The sequence below is a fragment of the Mixophyes fleayi genome, chromosome 2, assembly GCF_038048845.1.
Source record: "Mixophyes fleayi isolate aMixFle1 chromosome 2, aMixFle1.hap1, whole genome shotgun sequence".
NCBI lineage: Eukaryota > Metazoa > Chordata > Amphibia > Anura > Limnodynastidae > Mixophyes > Mixophyes fleayi.
In genome coordinates this window covers 35,998,314-36,020,401 of record NC_134403.1, presented here as the reverse complement: position 1 = coordinate 36,020,401, position 22,088 = coordinate 35,998,314, and the positions used below count along the sequence as shown (strand labels likewise).

General features: G+C 39.8%; 1 protein-coding gene across 1 annotated transcript in view; it reads right to left on the bottom strand.

The window, feature by feature from the left end:
- Window positions 1–22,088, bottom strand: part of DYNC2H1 (dynein cytoplasmic 2 heavy chain 1) — a 350,876-nt gene that overhangs the window by 167,137 nt on the left and 161,651 nt on the right. The window contains exons 68-72 of the mRNA XM_075198801.1: window positions 21,734–21,897; window positions 18,725–18,844; window positions 16,546–16,680; window positions 15,573–15,716; window positions 7,347–7,436 (exon numbers count right to left, since the gene is read on the bottom strand). Of these exons, the coding sequence (XP_075054902.1) occupies window positions 7,347–7,436; window positions 15,573–15,716; window positions 16,546–16,680; window positions 18,725–18,844; window positions 21,734–21,897 (653 nt within the window). The remainder of the gene's footprint in view (window positions 1–7,346; window positions 7,437–15,572; window positions 15,717–16,545; window positions 16,681–18,724; window positions 18,845–21,733; window positions 21,898–22,088) is intronic.

The window sequence follows — 22,088 nt, the reverse complement described above, 5'->3', positions numbered from 1 at the left end:
TACTTTAGACACCAGCTGATTGGATCTGCGTTGTACACTAGCCATCGGGCAATGGTCTCTGTATCGTACAATAGCCCCTTGAAAATTGGGCCTGTACTGTACACTAGCCCCTGGAAAATTGGGCATGTACTGTACACTAGTCACCAGAGATTGGGCTCTGCACAGAGTCACAGTACAGGTACAATGTGTGGGGGTAACTCCTGCTATAATGTTGGACACTGGTGGGCTCAGTGAGTGTTAATACCACTGGGTATAATGTGTTAAAGATGGATGAGTTTCTGTATGTAAGTTATATTATATGTCACAATGCACATGAACTGCTCCTGTTCACCTAGGACAGTGATGGCTAACCTGTGACACTCCAGGTGTTGTGAAACTACAAGCCCCAGGATGCTTTGCCAGTAGATAACTAGCTGATAGCTGGCAAAGCATGCTGGGGCTTGTAGTTTCACAACACCTGGAGTGTCACAAGTTAGCCATCACTGACCTAGGAAAACACCAAATCATACCTCCCAACCGTGCCTCTTCTTCACATGGGACACGGGGTGTGACACATGACAATGTGGGTCTGATCACGTCTCGATGTGGGGGGGGGTGGCCAAACCCCTGGGGGCGTGTCTAGCGCTTTGTAATGCTAGGCTGCCCCGCCCTTTCCTTCACCACTGTGTGCACCAGTGCCATGCAGATCCGCAGTGAATAGACAATGCCTCCTAAATATCCCACTTAACTGAGAGAGGCAGAGTCCTCCAACTGGGACTGTCCCGCTTATATCGGTACAGTTGGGAGGTATGTAAACTTACTTAAAAATGAGCAATACTAGTAGAAGCATCATACTTGATTGTCAGATATTGAACGCAGTGTTCATAAAAGCACTTTTATGAAGTTACTTATTCTAGTTTCAGACCGAGTAGATGCATATGTAGAAAAGAAGTCATTATTTGTATATTATGGCTGTACTATTGGGGACACAAGAGACACCGTTTTCTGCTTTGGAGCAGAGTTAATTATTGTAATCACACAGGAGACCTCTGTGAAACATAAAGCAGCGTTCCCTCTAATTCAGGTCATGGTGCTAAATCATGAAAAATGCAGCCTATTACTTAGTAAGTGAAGAAGTTTTCCTGCCTAGATTCACTGGGGAAATGTTAGTACGACTGCAGGCTGCATTATTAAATATCGCTTCACGGCCATTCATTCCAGACAATACATGCGTCTAGGTTTTAAGGTATACCAATACAAAGCCATTGTAGTCTCTTCTTTTTATCATGCTGTAAAACATGATTTATAAGGAAACTATCATACTGAAAGTTGGGATTGGTGGCACTTTAATTTTCCAGTGAATTGTGAAACCTAATGTAATTCTGCAAATAGAAGCGTTCTGTCTGCATCTGTGTTTCTTAGATTGACCCTTATTATGGGTAAAATATAATATTGTATGAGCTCAGTGCGCTAATGTAAATGGCAACCGGTAGAAACTAACATATTCGTGAAGAACCTGTGAACAAAGCAGCCTAAGTATAGAAGTCCAATGCATGTACTCAATGGCAGGAACAATAACATGCATAGGGTAACTAGTATCTTCTATAGAGCTGTAGCCTTCAGCACAGGTTATACAGCACGTACCTCCCACTAAGAGGACAGGCTATTGTTTAGTAACCGAACCCGTACTTTGAGTGCACCAGTACAGAGACTTTTGCTGAGGGAGGTTGTGACAGGATGGACCGCCTATGCCACCCTGTCTGTTGTTGCTGGGAACCAGCTGGGCTTACTTTGCCACCGTACCATTTCGTTATTCCGAATATGCCCCTCCTGCCACAGTTGGAGGAGCCTGCTGCCACCACTGGGCTCCTTTATGGTGCCCAGAATCACGTTCCTTCTGAGTATCTGTCGCTGCTAGTGTACTCCCGTGTTGGTATACTTGGGCTGGTACCCCGGACCACTTACTATGGGTCAGGGTGCTGTGGCTGGATCCCTTTGGCTTATCACACTGGCCAAAGCTGCTGAGTAGCGGCAGAGCGGTGGTACTGGAGAGCTGGGTCCAACCTCAGAAACAGCCGGAGGACGGATTAGATTTAGGGTCTAATCTGCAGGTCACAGAAATACAGCAAGATTGAAGTTGTTTTCAAGCAGGTCTTTGAAGCAAGTGATGTTTATTTGCTCTCACACTGGTTGAAGGTACCAGGTGATCAGGTCAGATGGAATATCAGAATGATACATTTCAGTGTACAGGACAGTGCTTTTTATACAGATTTGGACACAGGCTATTCTTAGAATCAGGATGTAACCTGTTTGCCAACACAAAGATTTACATGCATTGCAAAGCTAACAATATTTACACTTATCTGTGATATCTTAAAAACCTTGCTGTGATTTCCTGCATCTTATTTCAGAGGCAGGAAATCTACTAGCAAGTCAAAAAGTCTAATTGACATGAATCCTTTCTTCAGACAGTCGCAAAATACACATTCCCAAAGAAAGTTACATACCCCAAACAAGTCATTTCCCCACATCACAATACACAAAAGACTTTCTAAACAAAGGCTCATTGTATCAGATATATACATCAGAAATAAGGCATTTCCTTTGGCAAGGTTAAAACAGGAAAACAACGAATATTCTCCCCTTGTTTCATAAATAAAGATTTCCTATATAAAAAAAAAGTGCATTGCAATTATGTAATTATGTAAATAAGCGCCCTGCGCTATTTCCTTTAAATATATTGATACCATAAGTTATTTATAAGTGATCCAGTCACAGAGGTGCAACTATATACCTTGTGCCATAAAGCAGTCATTTATCTGAGCTACAACTCCCCTCAATATGTACTCCAGGCAGGTGTGCCTGGAAAGTTTGGAAAATGAGTTGGCATGGGGTATAAAGACACTGCTAACTGGAAGAGCCACAGCATGCTTACTGTCAGCAAACAAATCAGTCTGATTGCCTCTAAAGTATCACCTAATCAATGCTCAATAACACTCAATATAAATTACAAAGCGCTTACTTTCTAGTGCTAAAGACCTGCTCAGACTCCATATCAGCAGAAGCAGTTTTAACTTTTCCTTTCAAGAAAAATGATGGTAATTAAACAATGAACGACTATGTCAAAATCCATTCTTTATTTTATCCGGTCCTGGAGTTGAAGCCAATGAATAAAGCTTAACAGATAGATGAAAATAATGTGACTCGCACTATAACGCATTAATTAGCTTGAGGCAAGAATGTATCGCACATTAAATGTTAACACTCCCATTCACATGTCTGAGAAATCAATGAAGGTATGATATAGTTGTCTGAAAATTGCACATATAACTTATAAATGCTGGGGTTTCAAAGGCTCACACATCTATTTCTTTTCTCTTGTAAATATACCTTAAAGTGACCTTGGACTGAAGTAACAAGGGAAACGTATACCCTCAGTGAGCTGCAATTTCATCAGGACCATTCTGCACTGAAAATAAATAATTTGCTAAAGTGTACGACTAATGAAAATTAAAATGCTCCCATTTCGTTTCTATTAAGCTTTGACATCTGCTTTATCATCTAATTACACATGCAAAAGAAACATAATTCTCAATTAATTTTAAATATAAGGCTGGAGCATGTGAATGCAAAGCTGAGATTTCCTGCCTGGTGGTGGAGTTTACAGATTGCCCTTCTGCAGGAAGGACACGCTGCTCTTGTTCAATGGCTGTTTTTTTATTTTAGTATTATATATAGCGTTGGACAAAACTATGAAAGGAGTGGTGGAGAAAACTCCCCGCTGTAACACTCCGGAGGTAAGCCAAGACCTCCCCAGTGCACTTTTAAGTTTATACACCGGCAAGAATTGACAACAAATAAATCTTATCCCCAGTCCCAGTGTGGTGCAGACAAAATGAAACAAACCAAGAACTATATTCTATGCTGAAAAAGAGAGAAATATATTTCATGCTAAAAAAACAAGTTGAAAAAAGACAGAGCGTTAAAAATATGAAACACTGCTGAGTTCAATAATAGAGTCACCAAGTGTTTATGTCTGTCGTTTGGAGCCGTATTCTGCTAGCAACACACACACACACACACATATATATACATATATATATATATATATATATATATATATATATATATATATATATATATATATATATACACACACACACATATACATGGAAAAAGTATTACCATTGTTACGGTAATACTAAGCCGGATTTCAGCTCGCAGCTCCCTGAGCCGCAAGCTGAAATCCAGCGAGAAAAGTACCATAATAACGGTATTTAAGCGCACTATTACCATAATGACGGTTATAGTGTGCGCGCCGTGTTACTTTAGGCAGTAGCGCCAACAATTGAATATGCCCCTTAAAATCTGATTGGATGCTGTGGGCACCTCCACTTCTCCTCTTTAGAAGGTTTGATAAATGTGCCCCTAAGAATCATTTGCGAACAGAAAAAGCGCAAGCCTTCATGACATTTTGCACAGTTACACCCAGTTTTATAGTGAGGTCTATATATTTGCGGGCCAAGATGGTGGCAAGTGCAAGCATGCAAAATTTGCATGGTCTGATGGCAGTAGTTGGGTGAATTTGGCCGTTCCCTAACAACAACAATATTTTAGTGCAAAACAAGATTATTAATATGAGTTAAGAGAGTAAGGAAGGCGCATTACAAGGCCGTTGCTGGCTTTTCTAGCATCCACAGGCTTTTTGCTCCTGCTGATTTTTCTGGGATCTTAGAGATTAGGTCTCGTCCTATACTAGACGCATTTCGCACCTTCCAGTTGCACTTCTGCAGGGAAGCGCATTTCTCTTCTTTCTTTTATAAGGAATATTTTATTGAGATTTTACACAAGTATTCAGGGGTAGGGGGAAGAGTGGGAAAAGGTACAAAAAGGAAGTAAGTAGAAAATTAACAATGTAATGGTGTATGTATATATACATATATACCGTGTGTATATATATATATATATATATATATATATCACACACACCATATATTTTCTCTGCTATTGTCATTTAACAGAATTAAGGAATTATGGAGTGGTAGGAATAGTCCATAGCTGCAGGTAGTAAGAGAGGTAGGAAGGTATAAAGATGTTTGTTATATTAAAAATGAGGCAATGACCCTTGTTCCATATGAAGAAAACTTTCCCACAACATGTGAGGCAGGGAACCCTTTTGTCCATAGACCCATCACATAGGTTAGATGAAGAAGAATTGTGAACTCTGGAAGGTACAATATACCGACCTAGGAACACAGCGTTCCCTATAATACATACACATGTAGAGCAGGAGACTATATAACGTAAGAAAGCACATTTTTAAGTGCATTTCGACTAGCGACATCAAACCTTAAGTTCAGAGGGTAAATGTATTGGGCATCGGTTTCGGCAAGTCGCTGGATATCAACAACTTTGCAGAGGAAATTTAAAATGGCAATCGCTTTCAAGGCAAGTTTTTGTCGCTTTAAATTTCCCTTGCAAAGTCACCGATATCTGGCGACTTGCAGAAAACGATGCTTAATACCTTTACCACATATATCCTTTTAACACTCATGCTTAATTTAAGAAATAAATGAAGCAACGTCAAGCAGTATTTTGGGATATAAAATGAAAGTGGTTCTAAAATGCTAGACAACATTGTACTCTTTCCACCATGAGTCTTTTCAGGGGGATCAGAAAAGTACCAGGTAGTGGGTGTCTACTCTAAAATGCACTAGACGGACAAGCAGTCGCACATGTGCTCATGTAAGAGCAATGCAGGTCCACACTAAATGACCCTTATAGCTTTCTTTGTACTACCGGTTTACAAATACAGGTAAAATCCCTCAGTACTACTCTCTTCTTATTGGTGCACCTCTCTAAGGTCAGAGAACCAATTGCATTCATTCCTACACACTGGAGACACACTGATGAGTAGGGTATGCAACAAGTGGGGCTAGAGCAACCTGTAGAGGGTTAGAGCATTAGAATGTTAATAGTAGTATGGAGTAGAGATGTTACAACATTTTTCACTAATCACATTGTGCAGGGATATAAGGTTCCAGCTTTTGCTTTTCCATTCACATCCTATTTCTAAATTTCTCTTTCTTCTAGTCTATAAATAGAGCTGGGGGGACGACGGTGTCAATTCATTGTGCTCTGCAATGTGCTAAGGATGCAACAAGTGAGATGTCCTGGCTGAAGAGAACGATGTGGGAATTCCAGGCAGAACACTTAAGTCTATTTACATTATGTTTCATACAATCAGCATCAGAACAAGTTTAATAGAGTTTAAGAACTAACACAATACTTTAAATGGATGCTCATCTATACAATGCCTTAAGGCGTGTGAATGTAGGGGGTGGATGATGAGAAGAGTAAAGGTGATACCTTGGTATATATGGAGAGATAAAGGCTGAGATGTAGTAATTTGTAGATGGAGAAGGTTAGAGAAGGGCATTGTATGTACGGACGTGAATGATTCAGTATAATATAGACATCCCTAAGATCTGAGTGGTACAGATCTGGAATAAAGGTAGGCAATCCAAGTTGCTGATTTTAGCCATAATGCTTACATACAAATAAAAAGACTGGAATTAACCCCAAAGCTACTTATAGAATACATTTGGGTTACCTCCTTTGAAACAAAGAAGAAAATAGAATATTAATTAAAACTTGACAATCTTTTGTTAGACATATGTACACATTATGCTAATTACATAATTGCATGTCTAGTAACAGTATGCAACAGTGTAAGGCTCCAAAGCCTGGGATAATTTTTGCTGAAGGTTTAGCCCTAGGATCCTCCGGTAGTGACGTACATAGATAGATTATCTGATACGGTTTTGTTTCAGCCATGAGGGTGTCAATCCTTCTGAGTGACAGGTGACTGATGCTAGCCAGTGCCTTCCACAAATATGATTATTTGCAACCTATTTCCCTCTTTCATGGAAAAAGTAACATTCCTCCAAGCCTAGCTGTCATACCACTCACAACTGCTTCTAACATAGAATCTCAAAATCAGGACTAAAAAAGCACCGCCCACCCAAACACCACCACCATATTTTGGGTAAAACTCCACCCACTTTTGGTAACCCGCGGCCCCTTTGAGGGCTGCAAATTGGGATGTCCTGTTAAACAGTTGGGAGAGGTATGTATAAATTATGTTTACATTTGCTGTGTATTACAACCATATATTTTTTTTCTATGTACCTTTTTAAATGTCTGCAAGTAATGTTCCTGCCAGATAATTATTGAGCATTAATAAGAGTATGATTAGCCCATGTACTGGCGGGAACATCCTGAGAACATTCTGTGCCATCATCAAGCTCCCTGTCCATAATAATATAAATGTAATTCAATATGTCAATATGAAACTCAAGTCTTACCTTAAATAGAGAACGGCACACATACTCATAGACCATGGTCTTCAAAGAACTAATCAGTGACTTGATCCTTAGTTCAGTACTTCCTGGCTCCTGATAAAGAAGGTATGACATGACAGGCTATCAATGACACATCCAATTCAAGAATTTTGTACACAATATTTCATTTTGTCTAAGTCTTCAATGTTTAAAATAATTGGATAATTCATAGGCAGCTGATAAAGGGGTGAATTAGAGTTGAACAGAAGTCCATTTGTGTCACATAAATATGCAACTTGTGCACAACTTGTGTCCCTGTGTGTTAAGTTGAGCGCGTTGGTCTCAAAATGTGGAGTGGAAAAAGACTCAGCATTTGACCATGTAAATTGTATTTTAAAAATAACACAGTACTTTTTTCACAATGTCCAAGGTATTCCCTTCTTCATTGAATTGCGTAGCAATGCTCTTCCCATAACTTTATCTAAAATAACTAAAGTGCTTTCTACTGAACTAAACACCCAGCAGTATGTACACATCACTTTGCTGAGTCTGCTTAGGGCAATGCATGTACGGGCCATACTGCCACTTCTCCTACTGCCTTCATTGTAACAATATAAAGTTCCATTCACTTACATTCCCATTACATTTTCCATACCGTCACTTCCAAACTTCCATTTCGACCACTAGGTAGGGGATCTATTATCCGGGGTTTGGCACATGAGGTTTTTCCAGACCACTTTTCCAATAATTTGGAGCACTGTACATAAAATATACTAAAATACATTAAAAAATTATCCACAATGTCCTTGACATTCCCCCTTCCATTTAATGGTTTAGCAGTGCTCCATACAGTGACTGTAGGTAGATATTTTGTGATCATTTCCACATTTACGGTATTCTCAACAAGTTATTGGGGTTTTTTTCTGGGTTTTCTAGATAACAGAATTCATGATAAGAGATCCCGTACCTGTATTATATTATGAATAAAAGAAACAAACAATTTAACAGAGGATGCTGTTTTTTGAACCAAGAAGCCTTCAAGTCAACAAGCTGTGAGACGCTTTATAGTCTTTTCTGACTCAGGAAGAGGAAAGACATCATATATCAATATTAAACAGATGCAGCGGGATATGGAAGAAACAGGCACCAGTGATACGAATGCTTTGCTTCCAATGTGAACAATCTCATTTATCCTTGTCCTTTAATGCAAGTAAAGCCCTAAATATACAAACTGCATTTTCCAATGCATATTTAAATAAAAAATGAACTATATAAATGAAAGGAGAGTCCCAGAGTTATTTTTACTCTGATTACCGTGTCATTAATCAACCGTGACAATTGAATAGGGTGACAATAAATAACTAAATTGCTACAGTCTGTCATTGCCATTACATCCACCCAGCTTTGTTATGTAATTGTGCAACTGCAGACGAACATGTGAGCCTTACAACAGCTTGGGAAACACACGTCTGATCCCAACAGACAACCATCAAGGTCAGTCCCTCAGACTGGAACAGGACTGCTCAGAAATAAAGCTGAATTTAACAAACATTTACAGCAGAGCGTGTGGACAAATTTCTATTAATCAATATCAGTATCTCCATCTGCTTAAAACATGAACAGGTATAAATGTAGATTCCTTAAGAACTGGGCAATGTGTACCCCAATGTCATTGCTACAAGAGAAATTTGACTTCCCAAATATTAGCCTATTTGCTTATCTTCAAGTAAGACACTATGTCGACTCCCTCCCTAAGTCTGATATTACAGGACCCTTAACTCCCTGGAATCTCTATCTGTGAATTCACCTCTGCAGCGGGGTATCATTTCCAACTTATACAATCTGCTCACATCCTAGGTCCGGATTCATTAAGGAAAGTTAAGTAAAAAAATTGAGTAAGTAGTCTCCTGGATAAAACCATGTTACAATACAAGGGGTGCAAATTAGTTTTTTATTTTGCACATAAGTTAAATACTTTCTGTTTTTTCATGTAGCACACAAATATCAACTTTAAATTTCAGTGTACAAATAAGCTATCAAGTATTTGTGTGCTACATGAAAAAACAGTCAGTATTTAACTTATGTGCAAAATAAAAAACTAATTTGCACCCCTTGCATTGTAACATGGTTTTGTCCAGGACTCTACTTACTCAATTGTTTTACTTAACTTTTCTTAACAAATCAGGCCCTTACAAGCAATCTGACACCCCCATTCATGAATTACGGTGGGAGGCTGATTTGGGCAGTCCGTCCAGTTGGGGAAACTTGGGCAACGATTAAGGAAAGTGTTGCCAAGACTTCCATCTCCCCTCTTGTTAAGGAAAAATATAGGGTCTGAGGAAAAAACATTTGTAGCCCCAATCTTTACTCCAAATTAATGCTCTCTGTATTTCAAACTATTAACAAAAATGAAAAGCCCAAGATCAGAAACACAAACAAAACTGAAGGTTAAAGACTCTTGGGGGTAAATTTATCAAGTTGTGGGTTTGAAAAAGTTGAGAGGTTGCCTATAGCACCAATCAGATTCTAGCTGTCATTTAATAACTAGAATCTGAATCGCTATAGGCAACACCTCCACTTTTCCAAACCTGCAAGTTTGGTAAATTTCCCCCCAGGAGTCCAAGGCTTTGCCGGGTAACTGTTGAGTTGTGCCAGTGAAAGGACCAACTCCACCTGATTGCTGGGTACTTAGGATAATAGCTTCTGAAGGTGGGCAACCACCAAGTGTTTTACCATCTCTCTAACTTTTCTTCCAATGGCTGTCACTGTACTAAATAAATAACTAGAATCTGATTGGTTGCTATAGGCAACATCTCCACTTTCACCTGCAGTTTAGTAAATATACCCCCCTGGAGTAAGAATGTTTAAGACTACATGTGAACAGAAAATGATCATGTTGCAGAAAACGTTTATGTGGCACAACCAAAAGGGAAGCACCCATAAGCACATGAACAGCAGGTGCAGGCCACGACCCCACATGCCTCCATCTGCCTGGCTGTGGTAGCAGAAGTGCCAATGTACAGTACTTGCTGGCACCACTGTTGTCACAAACTGCACTGCTGGTATAGGACCCCTATCACTCTCTCGTACCTTGACTAGGAAAGACCCCCCATTGCTGCGCTCACCTCCTCTTCTGCCTTGGACCTCCATATGACTGTGTGGAGGTTCCAGGCCTATTCAGCTGTATGAGCATCTAGACCATAAATACACTTATAACGCTCTGAGCATCTCTGTAATAACTATTTACAAGTCTACATGGGCCTAGAAGTCTGGAGGGTCTGAGAGAAGTAGAGGTATTAGACTACCACCAAAATACGCAAGTGATTTATGGGATGGGGTACAAGTGTGGATGAGTTTATTTGTTTGCTATAATTGGGGCCAGATACCTCTGTGGAGTATTTGTAGGGGGAGGTCACTGTGCAATACTATGTGCAATAATGGTGGCATCTGTGTAATAATGGGGGATCTCAGCAATAATATGGGGCGCTCTAAGCAATACATCTGTCATTAAACATTATATATTACAGTCTGATGCTTCATTATATACTAGGCAATGGAGGGGGTGCAGTTGAGTTAGGAGAGGCCAAGCTCAGATTCTGCACCTAGGCCCAGGAGGCTCTAGTTACACTACTGCCGTCACCCTTTGCTAATTTGATTGTTAGAAACAAGATGTAAATAATTTTAACCCTATGATATGCTGAGGTGTAAGAGGAATGCCTCACGTGCCCTCCCTCAGTCAGACCTGACACAACCTTACTCGCAGTGAGTAACAGTACTGTACAGTTACTACTTCTTACAGTGGAAGATGACATCATGTCCATATAGTTGTGACCTTTGTTTCCCAAGGTCAATTCATTCCGCTCTGTGGTGTAGTTGAGTTAGGACTGGGGACACTTTCCACTCAAATCCCACCAGTGAAATGTGACAAATTTGTAACAAGGTAAGTGTCAGTTTTGAAACTTTTGCTCATCCCAAGGCAGCGGTCTGAAGCCGCGCAATGGTGTGACAGTGGGCAAGCTGACACAGGGCTCTGTCCTTTGTGGGGGCCCAATCTCACCATGGACTCCGGCAATGCACAGGGTAGGGACCTACAACTCTGCTAATGGGCAACAAGGCTGCTGGAGGATTATAGGACCAATAATGCCAAAAAGTCAAATCGCTCCATACACATTTAAATTGTATTTACTTCTTGTATATAGTATTCTCTTTTTATTTAATCATCTGTCTGATTATACAACCTATCTGAACCCAGGCACTAATCCTTTGTAAATGCCCTAATTACACTTGATAAGCAAAGCTTCTGCAATTTTACATGTGCGTTAAGCCTTTTATTTAATCCATTGACCAGAGCTTTTGCACTGGCTCAGAGTGATGCAGATAAAGAAACACCAACCTTAAACCAGTTTATTAAACATGGCAACTGTTACTAAAGGGATCTAATTACATCTTTATCATTTCAATTATTTTGCGCATGCAACCACTGTAACATACGGCCATGTGATTGCCAGCCCTTGAGCTGGGGAATTACATTCCCCCTGCTCCTTTGTGTAGCTCAATACTCTACCTAAAAATCCAGTACCTGCGTCTTAAACCTCAGCATGTTATATCTCCACCAATCAGCTACTTCATTGAACTGACAACTTATTTTACACTGAGAAAGCCAATCATACTTGCTAACTTTTCCTCGTTGGCTTCAGGGAGATCCCGGGGGAGGTGGGTGTGCGGAGGCGGGGCTTGAAGAATGGCATCATTTTGCCCCCCCCTAAACAATTGTCAATTTTGGCTAAGATGATGCAATATTTGCGTCATTAAGCCCCGCCCCCCCACCCCTTATCTATTGCGGGAATGAGAAATGGGATGTCTCCCAGAAATACGGAAGTCTCCCAGACATTCCAGGAGAGTAGGCAACTATGCGTTAAAGAAAGGCAACTAATGAATCTCTAGAAACTGAAGTGTCTTTTACATTTCTGTCTCCGATACCTAAGTCATGTTGTCTTACCTGTCGGTCTTTGATTAAATCTTGGTCTCAATAAAAATGACCACCTCCATAGGCATCAATACATGGACATAGGACACAATTTCTGACCTGTGTCATCATGCCACAGATGGCGAAGCCAACCACGTCTTGTACTGGCTCAGCATCAGGGAGAATGCCAGACTCTTCAGGGAGTGAGGGAGATCACCCCTAGTTCAGGGAGTCTCCCCGACATTCAGGGAGAGTTGACAAGTATGAAGCCAATTGGTGGAGAGGAAACACAATAGAACATTATGGAGCAGTTGGTATTCTTTACTAAGGTCACCAGTACATTCCAAAAGCAGGAAGCCATACACAGGCTTCCCTAATGCAAGAGCTGTGCACAGGTAAGGTCAGCAATAAATGCAGCAAGTACCGTGTAACCAGAGTGTACTTATACCAGTATTCAACTGGTAAAGTTTCCTGACATCCACTTGTACCTTACTAGGGGAGTACATGCATGTAATTTACGTCCAATTTAAAAAAAAAAATGCAAGTTGCGTTCATTTTACATTCCAAGATGAATCGGACCCACGGTGATTAAGATGCGTCATTAACACAAGTGAAGAGCACACAAACATGTTCCACGTCAGTGTATCGGAGACACATCAACGCAGTCGAGACCACTATGGAAGCCCTCACTACCATTAGTTTTTACTTCCTCGCCTATTTAGTCTACCTTGTATGTCCCCGTTTTATATATGCCCTGTTTCCTCAACTATCTGCCTTGGAGAAGAGCATGTTAGCAGAGTTATTGGCATTTAAAAAAAAAAAAATCAAAGAAAATGAATTAAAGTATTACCATTTAAATTTCATACTGCCATCTGACATGCATGTAACCTCTTGTCTAATATGTTAAGTCATCAGAGCAATCACTCATTCTCAATGGATTTATCCCAAGCACATTTTCTATTTAGCAGACTTCCAAGGTGATGCTGACTAATACAAATGTTAAATAAAAAACTAAGTGGAAAAGTCCAGGAGAGCTTTTGATCCAAAAAAAAGGTGACACAATATTTGTCCTACTTTTAAATAATTTACTGGCTAAAATGGAAATTTTAATTCATCTTACAGATGACTCTTGCAGCATATAAAATGGAATTGCTACAGCCAAAAGCCTTTAATGTTAAATCTCTTCAATTTATCGCTAATAAATATTCCTACCACTGTATAAATGTGCTGCAACCAGCCGGTGCTGGCCAGCGGGAAAGAATAAAGAAGAGAGAAAGGTTTTCCAGTGAAGAATAAGCAGGGCTGTAAATAGCGGTTTTCAATGATGTAGCAAAAGGCGTACACATAAATACACCATCCTGTTACAGTGTAGCGCTGGTTTATATCCCGTGAGAGGTGTAGTTGATGGCCGGACACGTTCATCGCAGCATGAAGATAAGACACATTGATTTACACAAATGCTAAAGACTCAGCAACATCATTTGCCATATAGATACACGGGAGGTGCATCTAGCTCTGCTGTTTGCTGTACAGCCCCCACCCAGCAGGTCTGGGGTTTATAACTGAAGATACTGGGGAAGGTGCGGAATAGATGGAGACAAGCAGATAGGTGTCAGTTCTCTATAAGGAACATATGGAATATGGAAAGTAGATAAGACCTCATACTGCAGTGACGTGGGTGGGCTAGGTTGCATATTTTTGTACAGAGTATGTCAAGAAAAGATAAACAAATAAATAAATAACAAGTTGATGGTGTTAGAGGGTTCACTTCAGTTATAGAAAAACTACCCATTCACGACCCCAACCCTACGACTAATACTTTGCCCCAAGAACCCACCGATTGGCAGAAAACTCCAGTTTCTAAAATAAATAAACAAAACTCTAAACCGAGTCCTGACGACCACTGAACATATGCAGGATAGGCTACATCCTCCCCTCCCTGTAGATTGTACGCTCCCTTGAGCAGGGTCATCTATCCTCCTGTTTCCACCACTTCTAACTCTGCTCTCCAGCTACCTAGCCCTCCTCCTCGAAGTCCTTCTGCCCTCCAACCCCTCTCGCTCCCTCCTCACCCCTCTGGGGCTCTTCCTGTCATCCGCGCCCTCCCTCTTGGGCTCAGGCTTATGCGGATCTTCCCTCTCCCCCTCCCCCCTGTCTCTAGCTGTGCTTTGAGCTTCACCTCGTTCTGTGATATTGTTTGTCTCTGTACAGCGATACGGACACCTTGTGGTGCCATATAAATAAAAATGAATAATAATAATAATCCTCATCAAATCTGCTTCACCCCAAGAAATGGCAATCTCAACCAGGGCCTTCGAGAGAAATTTCAGGCCCCAATACAGCAACATTTTGGGGCCCCTTCCATAGCCACAAATGGGGTGTGGTCATAACAGGTTGGTGGCTCCTCCCACTACACAGGCAGACCTGAGCTCAGGTACTTTGTATCTGCACTCCCACCCTTCTCAAAGTCCCTGATCTCAACTGTATGTGGGCTACAAGTTCACTGTAATCTGGCGTTACACTGGAGCTCACTCATACACCCTACTGGAGTAAGTGGAAACCGTAATAGCACTTGGTGCAAAGAGTCCAGGAGTAACGCTGTGAAATCTATTAGGGTCACCGGTTGACAAATCATTCAATATTGCTGAACGCTAAAAACAAGAAAACAGAACAGACGTCGGTTTGTTTCTCATGATTACATTTCTGAAATTCACAAGCTTTTCTTGTTGCTCCAAATTTCTTATCCGAAAAAAAAATTGCCTTGAAAACCATTCAACATAAAAGCAAAAGAAGAACAAAACAGCCAGAGAGACATATTTCAGAGGAATGAAGAGACGGTGGAAACTTCTAACTATCCCTTTCTGGCAGAACCTACACATTACTCTTCATTATAAATTCAACTGTGTACGACAGTGATTTGCATGTCCAAAATAATAGGCATTGCGGTTTCCCCACGGTTTGGCTATCCAGCCAAGTGACTAAGCAAACTTATGTCTCCTGGTGCGGGGAACACAGATGCTGGGACAGTTGCTGAGCAAAATACACTGAATTACATTACAATCTCCATTTACATATGTCTGAAAGGGACAGGGGAATAATCATCATTTCCATCACATTAATCTATTGTATAAATGCACGGCCACGACTAAACGATACATTGTCATCATATTGCACAGAGAGGCATTTAAGAGCAAAGACATAGTCACCTTGGTGCTCTCAGACTTCCTAATACAAGTTTAGTGGTTGTAACACACCACGCTGCTGAACCAATGACAGAAACATACCTGTTTGCTAAGCAAAGTTCGTTGAAAAAGTCTAAGGAAAGCGGCCAAGCTAAAGCGGTACATGTTGTTAATTTTGGATAAGTCACAGATAATGAAGTACATCTTGCTGGCACTTTCTGCAAGAGGAAGATAGGCATTCCGCTCCTGTGGATAAGGAAAGACGTACAAAAGAGAGGAATCACATTTTGTGCTTTGACTGCCATCTAATGGACAACTGTCATAACAACAGAAAACAACATTAAAACCCTCCATTACTTTACTATAAACTAACAAGATGAGGGACAAGTAAGGATATTAGTATGTGGATATACTCAGCACAACTGTAGAGAAAAGAGAAGAGAACAAATGTAATACGCACATAAAAGTAGAAACAAACGATTCACAGAACACTAATTATAGCAGCTTAAAGACTAACCCGAACTTGGATCGTCAGATTAGAAAAGTAAGAGAAATCATCCCTTATTACACCCTACCAGAATTGTTGGCATCCCACGGTACCCTGTTCATTAGCGATGTTGGACTCCATGATGATATCAGGCCTGCACAATCGAGGGCCAGATCGGTGAGCAGGACACAAGCACAGCCCTATATCGACGGCATCTCTTGTTCCATTCATTGTGCCACTTAAAGGCGCAAACGTTCAACGCCCCAGAGCCGATAGTTATCTTGTTGGGGCCATGACGTTGGCCCTTTCAAGCAGCGCTATGGTAAAAACATGCAGCGGGTCGACATAGCTTTCTGCTTGTAGCAAACTCAGAAGTAGAGCCCTCTATTGTGGGGGCCTGAAATCATCATGTACCACAACAGTGTGGAGAAGGATTTACAGGGAGGGGCGAGAGTACATATAACCAATTTCAATACAAAGTTAGAATAAACCTTTAACAAGTAGAGGGCGTTAAATATAATAAACACTAATTTATAAGGGCTGGACATACTGATCAGACGAGAGAGCAGAGCGTGTGCAGAGACATACCTGGTCCAGGGAGATCTGCAGCCTGTACGATTCGCTGAGAGACTCCTGTATGAGAGCACTGCTGGCTTTAGTCTGATTCAAGGAGTTAATCAGCTCCTTGTTGTCAAGTATGTTTCCATGGGATGTTGCCAGTGTCTGGTGAAAGAAACATTACTTTGCTGAATAATAAAATATTATTTGTACTAAACACAGTAGAAATCGGGGTTTTACAGTCCATTTATTTCCTGCTAACTGCACATTTCTTCTATATAATAGACCCATGTTGTTTAATATCTACAATACCAGAAACAAAAAAAATATTTATCAGACAAAATCCTATATACTCTTGTTTCTGTTATGCAGTAAGCTGCAATGCCTGTGGCCAAGTTTTTGGTGGCTCCTTCCGAACAACCGGATCGCACCATATAGAAGCTTTATTAATTCCATCAACTGGAAAAGTCAGAAATATTGGTTTGCTGTAACATGAACCGGCTGTTGTGTAAGTAGCAGTACATGTATTCTGTGTAGTAAATGTTCAGTGAATACTGGACAGTCATCAGGTGATCTACTCAATGCAACCACTTGTATGATAGATACAGAGCCTCTGAAAAAGATCCCATATCAAGAAAGCTCAGAATCCAGAAAGGAATTGATACTGCTAGGTGATGTCATGCGCACTCACATGATCATCAAGGGCCTCCTCCTACCATCACTGTAAGGAGCACTGCTGCACAAGGTAAATAGGAGAAAATCATACACACCACCGTTATCACTAAGCATGCCCCCCTACAGTCACTGTGCTCCTCACAGTGCTAAGATAATGAGGGGGGGCATAGTGTATATGCAGGTATGCTTACTAAATGCATCTGTGAGGAGCGCTGTCACTCAAGGTAAGGAGACTAGTAATCATATTTATATGTGTGACATTCCCAATCACATCCATCTACAGTCACTATGAGGAGCACTCTTGATCACACAAGGTAATGAAGTGAATAACTCGCACAAAGACATGACCACTGAACTTCTTTTCCAATCTCCACTCTGAGCCACACTCGCTTCTCTTGTTTCAGCTGTGCCCTCTTCCACTTAGAATGTAAGCTCTCTAATGAGTAGGGTCCTCCATACCCTTTGTTTTCATGGCTGTATTTAAGCTCTCTAATGAGTAGGGTCCTCCATACCCTTTGTTTTCATGGCTGTATTTATTTTGTCTGCCTTGTATGTCCTTGTATTATGTATGTCCTTTTCTCTCTACTGTACGGTGCTGCGTAGCACTGTGGCGCCTTACAAATCTACAATAATAATAATAAAGACACTGTGAGGAGCACAAGGTATTAAAGATATGCAATGTCAAGGCCAACATTGAGGACATCACAGCTTTTCAACGTGTTTCAGCAGTTTTTAGACACATTGCTTCATATTACTTTATCCAGAAACGCCCTCTTCTCAAGCACTCTAGACAAATGGCTCCACATATGTAAGTTAATTCACATTTCTTCTAGCCATTGCTGCCATTCGTGTATTATTTGGATTATTTTTTATCAGGGTGAAATTGGTCCACTCAATACAATAACACCTACGCATTTCACCAGCAGGAATCTGCAATTGCACTGGGAAAAGCTTTAAACTTTAATTAAACTTTTTACCACAAACTTGGCAAAAAAAACTGCTGAACTGAAGCGTGGAAACAGAAAGTCTGGCACACATCTTCAGTATGCAGTAAGAGTAGTTATAAAGCCTCCATCAGTTTGTTGGTGAAATCGTGAACCGTTAAATCTGACCTCAAGTTAACACGGCAAATAAAGAATCAAAATAAATATATAAAGTAAGCCCGTAGCCTGTACCTCTCCCTGTGCATCGTGCCTACAACTGAATAAATACCATTTCTGTAAAGAGCACACAATGGCAATACACTAGCTTAAAGTTTCTTTTATGAGGTTTTAAAGGTTGCTTAATAACATCTATAAAAATTACTAGCATAGCTATTTCTCAAATGTCCTTAAGAACCTGGTGCCATTCAATCTCTGGCATGTGATTTGTAATGCTAACATTTTCATAGCCACCTTTGCAGATAAAGAAATACCTGACATAAGAACAATGCAAGGCAATGCTTGATTCTTTTTTAAGGCAGGCCACAAATCACACTGGGGCCCATAGGAAATGTACGTTTAATGGAAATTGAGGCCCTTTCTACATATTTTACCTCCAGGAGAGATTCTTCAAGCTTAGCCAGCTGAATTTTCTTATCTTCCTCTTGTTGTAACAGTTTTGTCTTCTGTTCTTCAAGGTCTGGTTTTTCGTGCTGAATCGTTAAAGCCAAGAGCTAAATACAATTATATTTCCCAGTGTTAGTGCTTTTCTATGTTGTTGACAACAATGAATTAGAAAAATTCCTTAGGCAGCACACTTTAGGATTACCATAGACAGGCATTTTCTGATTTATTCGAATACATCAAATATAATCATTTGCATCCTTTTCAAATTACTGAATATCCACCTGTTCTCTTTAGAATAACCACTTGTAAGGTGTTTAACAAAAACTAAGGTGTTTCTCTAACAAAAACATTTAAAATACAATCACTGATGCACATAATTATTACAAGCTAGATAGACAAGTGTCTATATCTGCATGTCCGTGTTTTAATACATCTGAAAGAACACAGATATCCAGATATTTCCTTTCCACCTGCGTTTTCTTCTTTGCTGCTTAGTGGAGAATTCGAAAACAAGTGGTTTCAGCAGTACAGCAGCAAGCCACAAGGAACTGGACATAATTACATTTATTTTATGCACTGCGCCTTCTGCACAATGGTAGACATGCACCCACCTTTCTTAATGAAAGATATACTGTTTCTGAAATGGAGAAAACCAGTCCAGCATATAAAGAAAATTAAGTTAATAAAAATAAACTGAACTTCTTTAGTAAATAAGATTTTTTTTTAAAAACAAACATGCACTGGCCTCTTGACATGGTCATAACAGCGATTTAAGGACCAGATCTGACTCAACATGATTAGTGGCACTCAAGCGTGTGTGTCCTCCCACAAACATACAAACATTTGGCATGAGTTGTGTGTGCACTTTAAAAGACAATTTTTTAAAAAAAAACTTCTATGCATTATTCAATTTACCAAAATGATAAATAATACTATCTTATAACGTTCTTCTTTTTTTAAATTAACTCTCTACATTTTGCTGCATGATGGATGCATGAACTTTTTTCATATATAAGCAACAATATTTTACTGCAATATATACTGTAATTGAAATCTGACGCGCACAAATGCCTACTTAGACATGATGTTTGTGTTAAGAGAAAGTATATGGTAAAATCTAAGTTAATATTTTTTTTTAAATAACAATCAAATTAAAAAAAAAATTTTTTTTACTGTAATCTATTTTTCACTTTTAAATTTCATAATAGCGCTATATCAACTTTATGGTGTGAACATTCTAATTCTCAGATTGGCTACAGGTCGTTCAATCCCTGTGAATATTCTAATGCTCTGATTGGCTACAGGTTGGTCTATCCCTGTGAACATTCTAATGGTCTGATTGGCTACATGTTGGTCTAGCTCTGTGAATATTGTATTGCTCTGTTTGGCTACAGGTCGGTTCAATCCCTGTGAATATTCTATAGCTCCGATTGGCTACAGGTTGGTCAATCCCTGTGAATATTCTAATGGTCTGATTAGCTACAGGTTGGTCTAGCCCTGTGAATATTCTATTGCTCTGACTGGCTACAGGATGTTCTAGCCCTGTGAATATTCTATTGCTCCGACTGGCTACAAGTTGGTCTAGCACTGTGAAGAGCATTTGCACACACTTAATGGATACAAATTACATCTAAATCACCCACTTCAAAGTAGATTACATTTGCTAAAAAACAAATACAAAAAGTGCTCACATCTTAATGAAACGTTCTTAAAAGAATTGGCACTTTGAATTTTTACAGTTGTTGTCATTGTGAATTAAACTTATACAGAAAGTAATTTTGATTGTGTATATTTTTCAAACGGAAGAAAATATTCTCCCTACAAGTGTTTTGGTCCAAGATCTGCAAATATGGATAGTGTTGGGAATAGTCAAATGATGTTGTGTGGTGGAGGGTGGTTAATTCCTTTCTCTCTATGAAAATAGCATCATTGGACTTTTGTTTGACTTGCTCAAAATCAGCAATGTTGTAGTTAAAGAGAAAAAGATGAAATTGATGGATTATTTTTTCTTTTACTATAGCAATTTTATGATAGCAATATTGTGCCCCTTCAAAGTTCAGAACAGTGTACACCAACAGGAGGTCCAACTGGAACCCTAACCCCCCTAAAACCAGTCCAGGATCCAACTGGACCACCTCGCGTTGGTTTCAACCCAATCCGTGCGGGGGTGTCCGAATACATAACCGTACAAACAAACAGACCAATGATTTTTATATAGAAGATATACGCTAGACAGGGTGTCTGACCTGTGGTATTTTCACATAAACAAAATAAAATCACCATATCTCAAACACCTGTATGAGACAGCATTAGGATTCTTCTTTATTCTGTTTTGGTATAGGCTTACCATGGAAATTAATTGAAATTTGGTAGAAAACCATATATAATGGCAATGCTGTGCCTATTTGTAAGGATTACAACAGAACTTTTGAGGGTGCATTTGACTAGGGTCTAAGTACATTTATCAGCTTTAAGAATCTTACATTTCACCATGGCTTTTAATTGGTAATACTGAGGAATATCACAGGGCACCATATTTATTTTATGCTAATGCCCCTGGGGGCAGGAATTATTGTGACTGAGTGAAATGTTTTGCTATGTTTGTTAATTATACAATGTGGGAGCCTTTACTTCAACTTATCATTTTGCATTTGTAATATTCAATAACAATAATGTGATGTTACTATCAGCATTTATCTAATGTGTGTACAATATACGCAGAACATTAGAAAAGTCATGAGGGCTATTGTTGCCTACTGAGAAGCAGTGAACAACCAGCTAGTGGGCAGAAGCACCAGGAGAGGTTTGGTTCCTTTTTGTTCTCCTAACACCGTGACCTCTCTCAATTCAACTGGAGAAAATCGGTTCAGATCATAAACTACCAGTACAAAAAAAACCTGCAGCCCAGAATAATTTGTGCTTTTTGAGAAATGATACACTCAGAAAATATTATTACATGATGCCCTGCAAAGAGCAGTACCTAGCGATTTAATTACCTGTCCTCTTAACCCGGCTCTTGTGGTTGTAAAATTAACCTCAGTAACGATTGATGAAGCATCAGAAGGTATTAACGGATTAGGGTTACGTGTTGCAAGAAATAAGCGGAACTCTTCATTGTAGTCTATGGTTTTCTCGCCAATTTGGACAACATATCGAGGACCTGTGAAATCAAAAAGCAAAAATGTCATAATAAGGTCTCACATCCCAAGAATAAACATAGAAGGTCCCAGGAGCAGACAGTCAGACAGCCCAGAAACGGAAAGCAAAACAACTGACCGGTTATTATAGGTTATAACAGAGTTGCAGCATGCTATTAAATAAGCCCTAGGGTAAGGATCAATCAAAACCTTC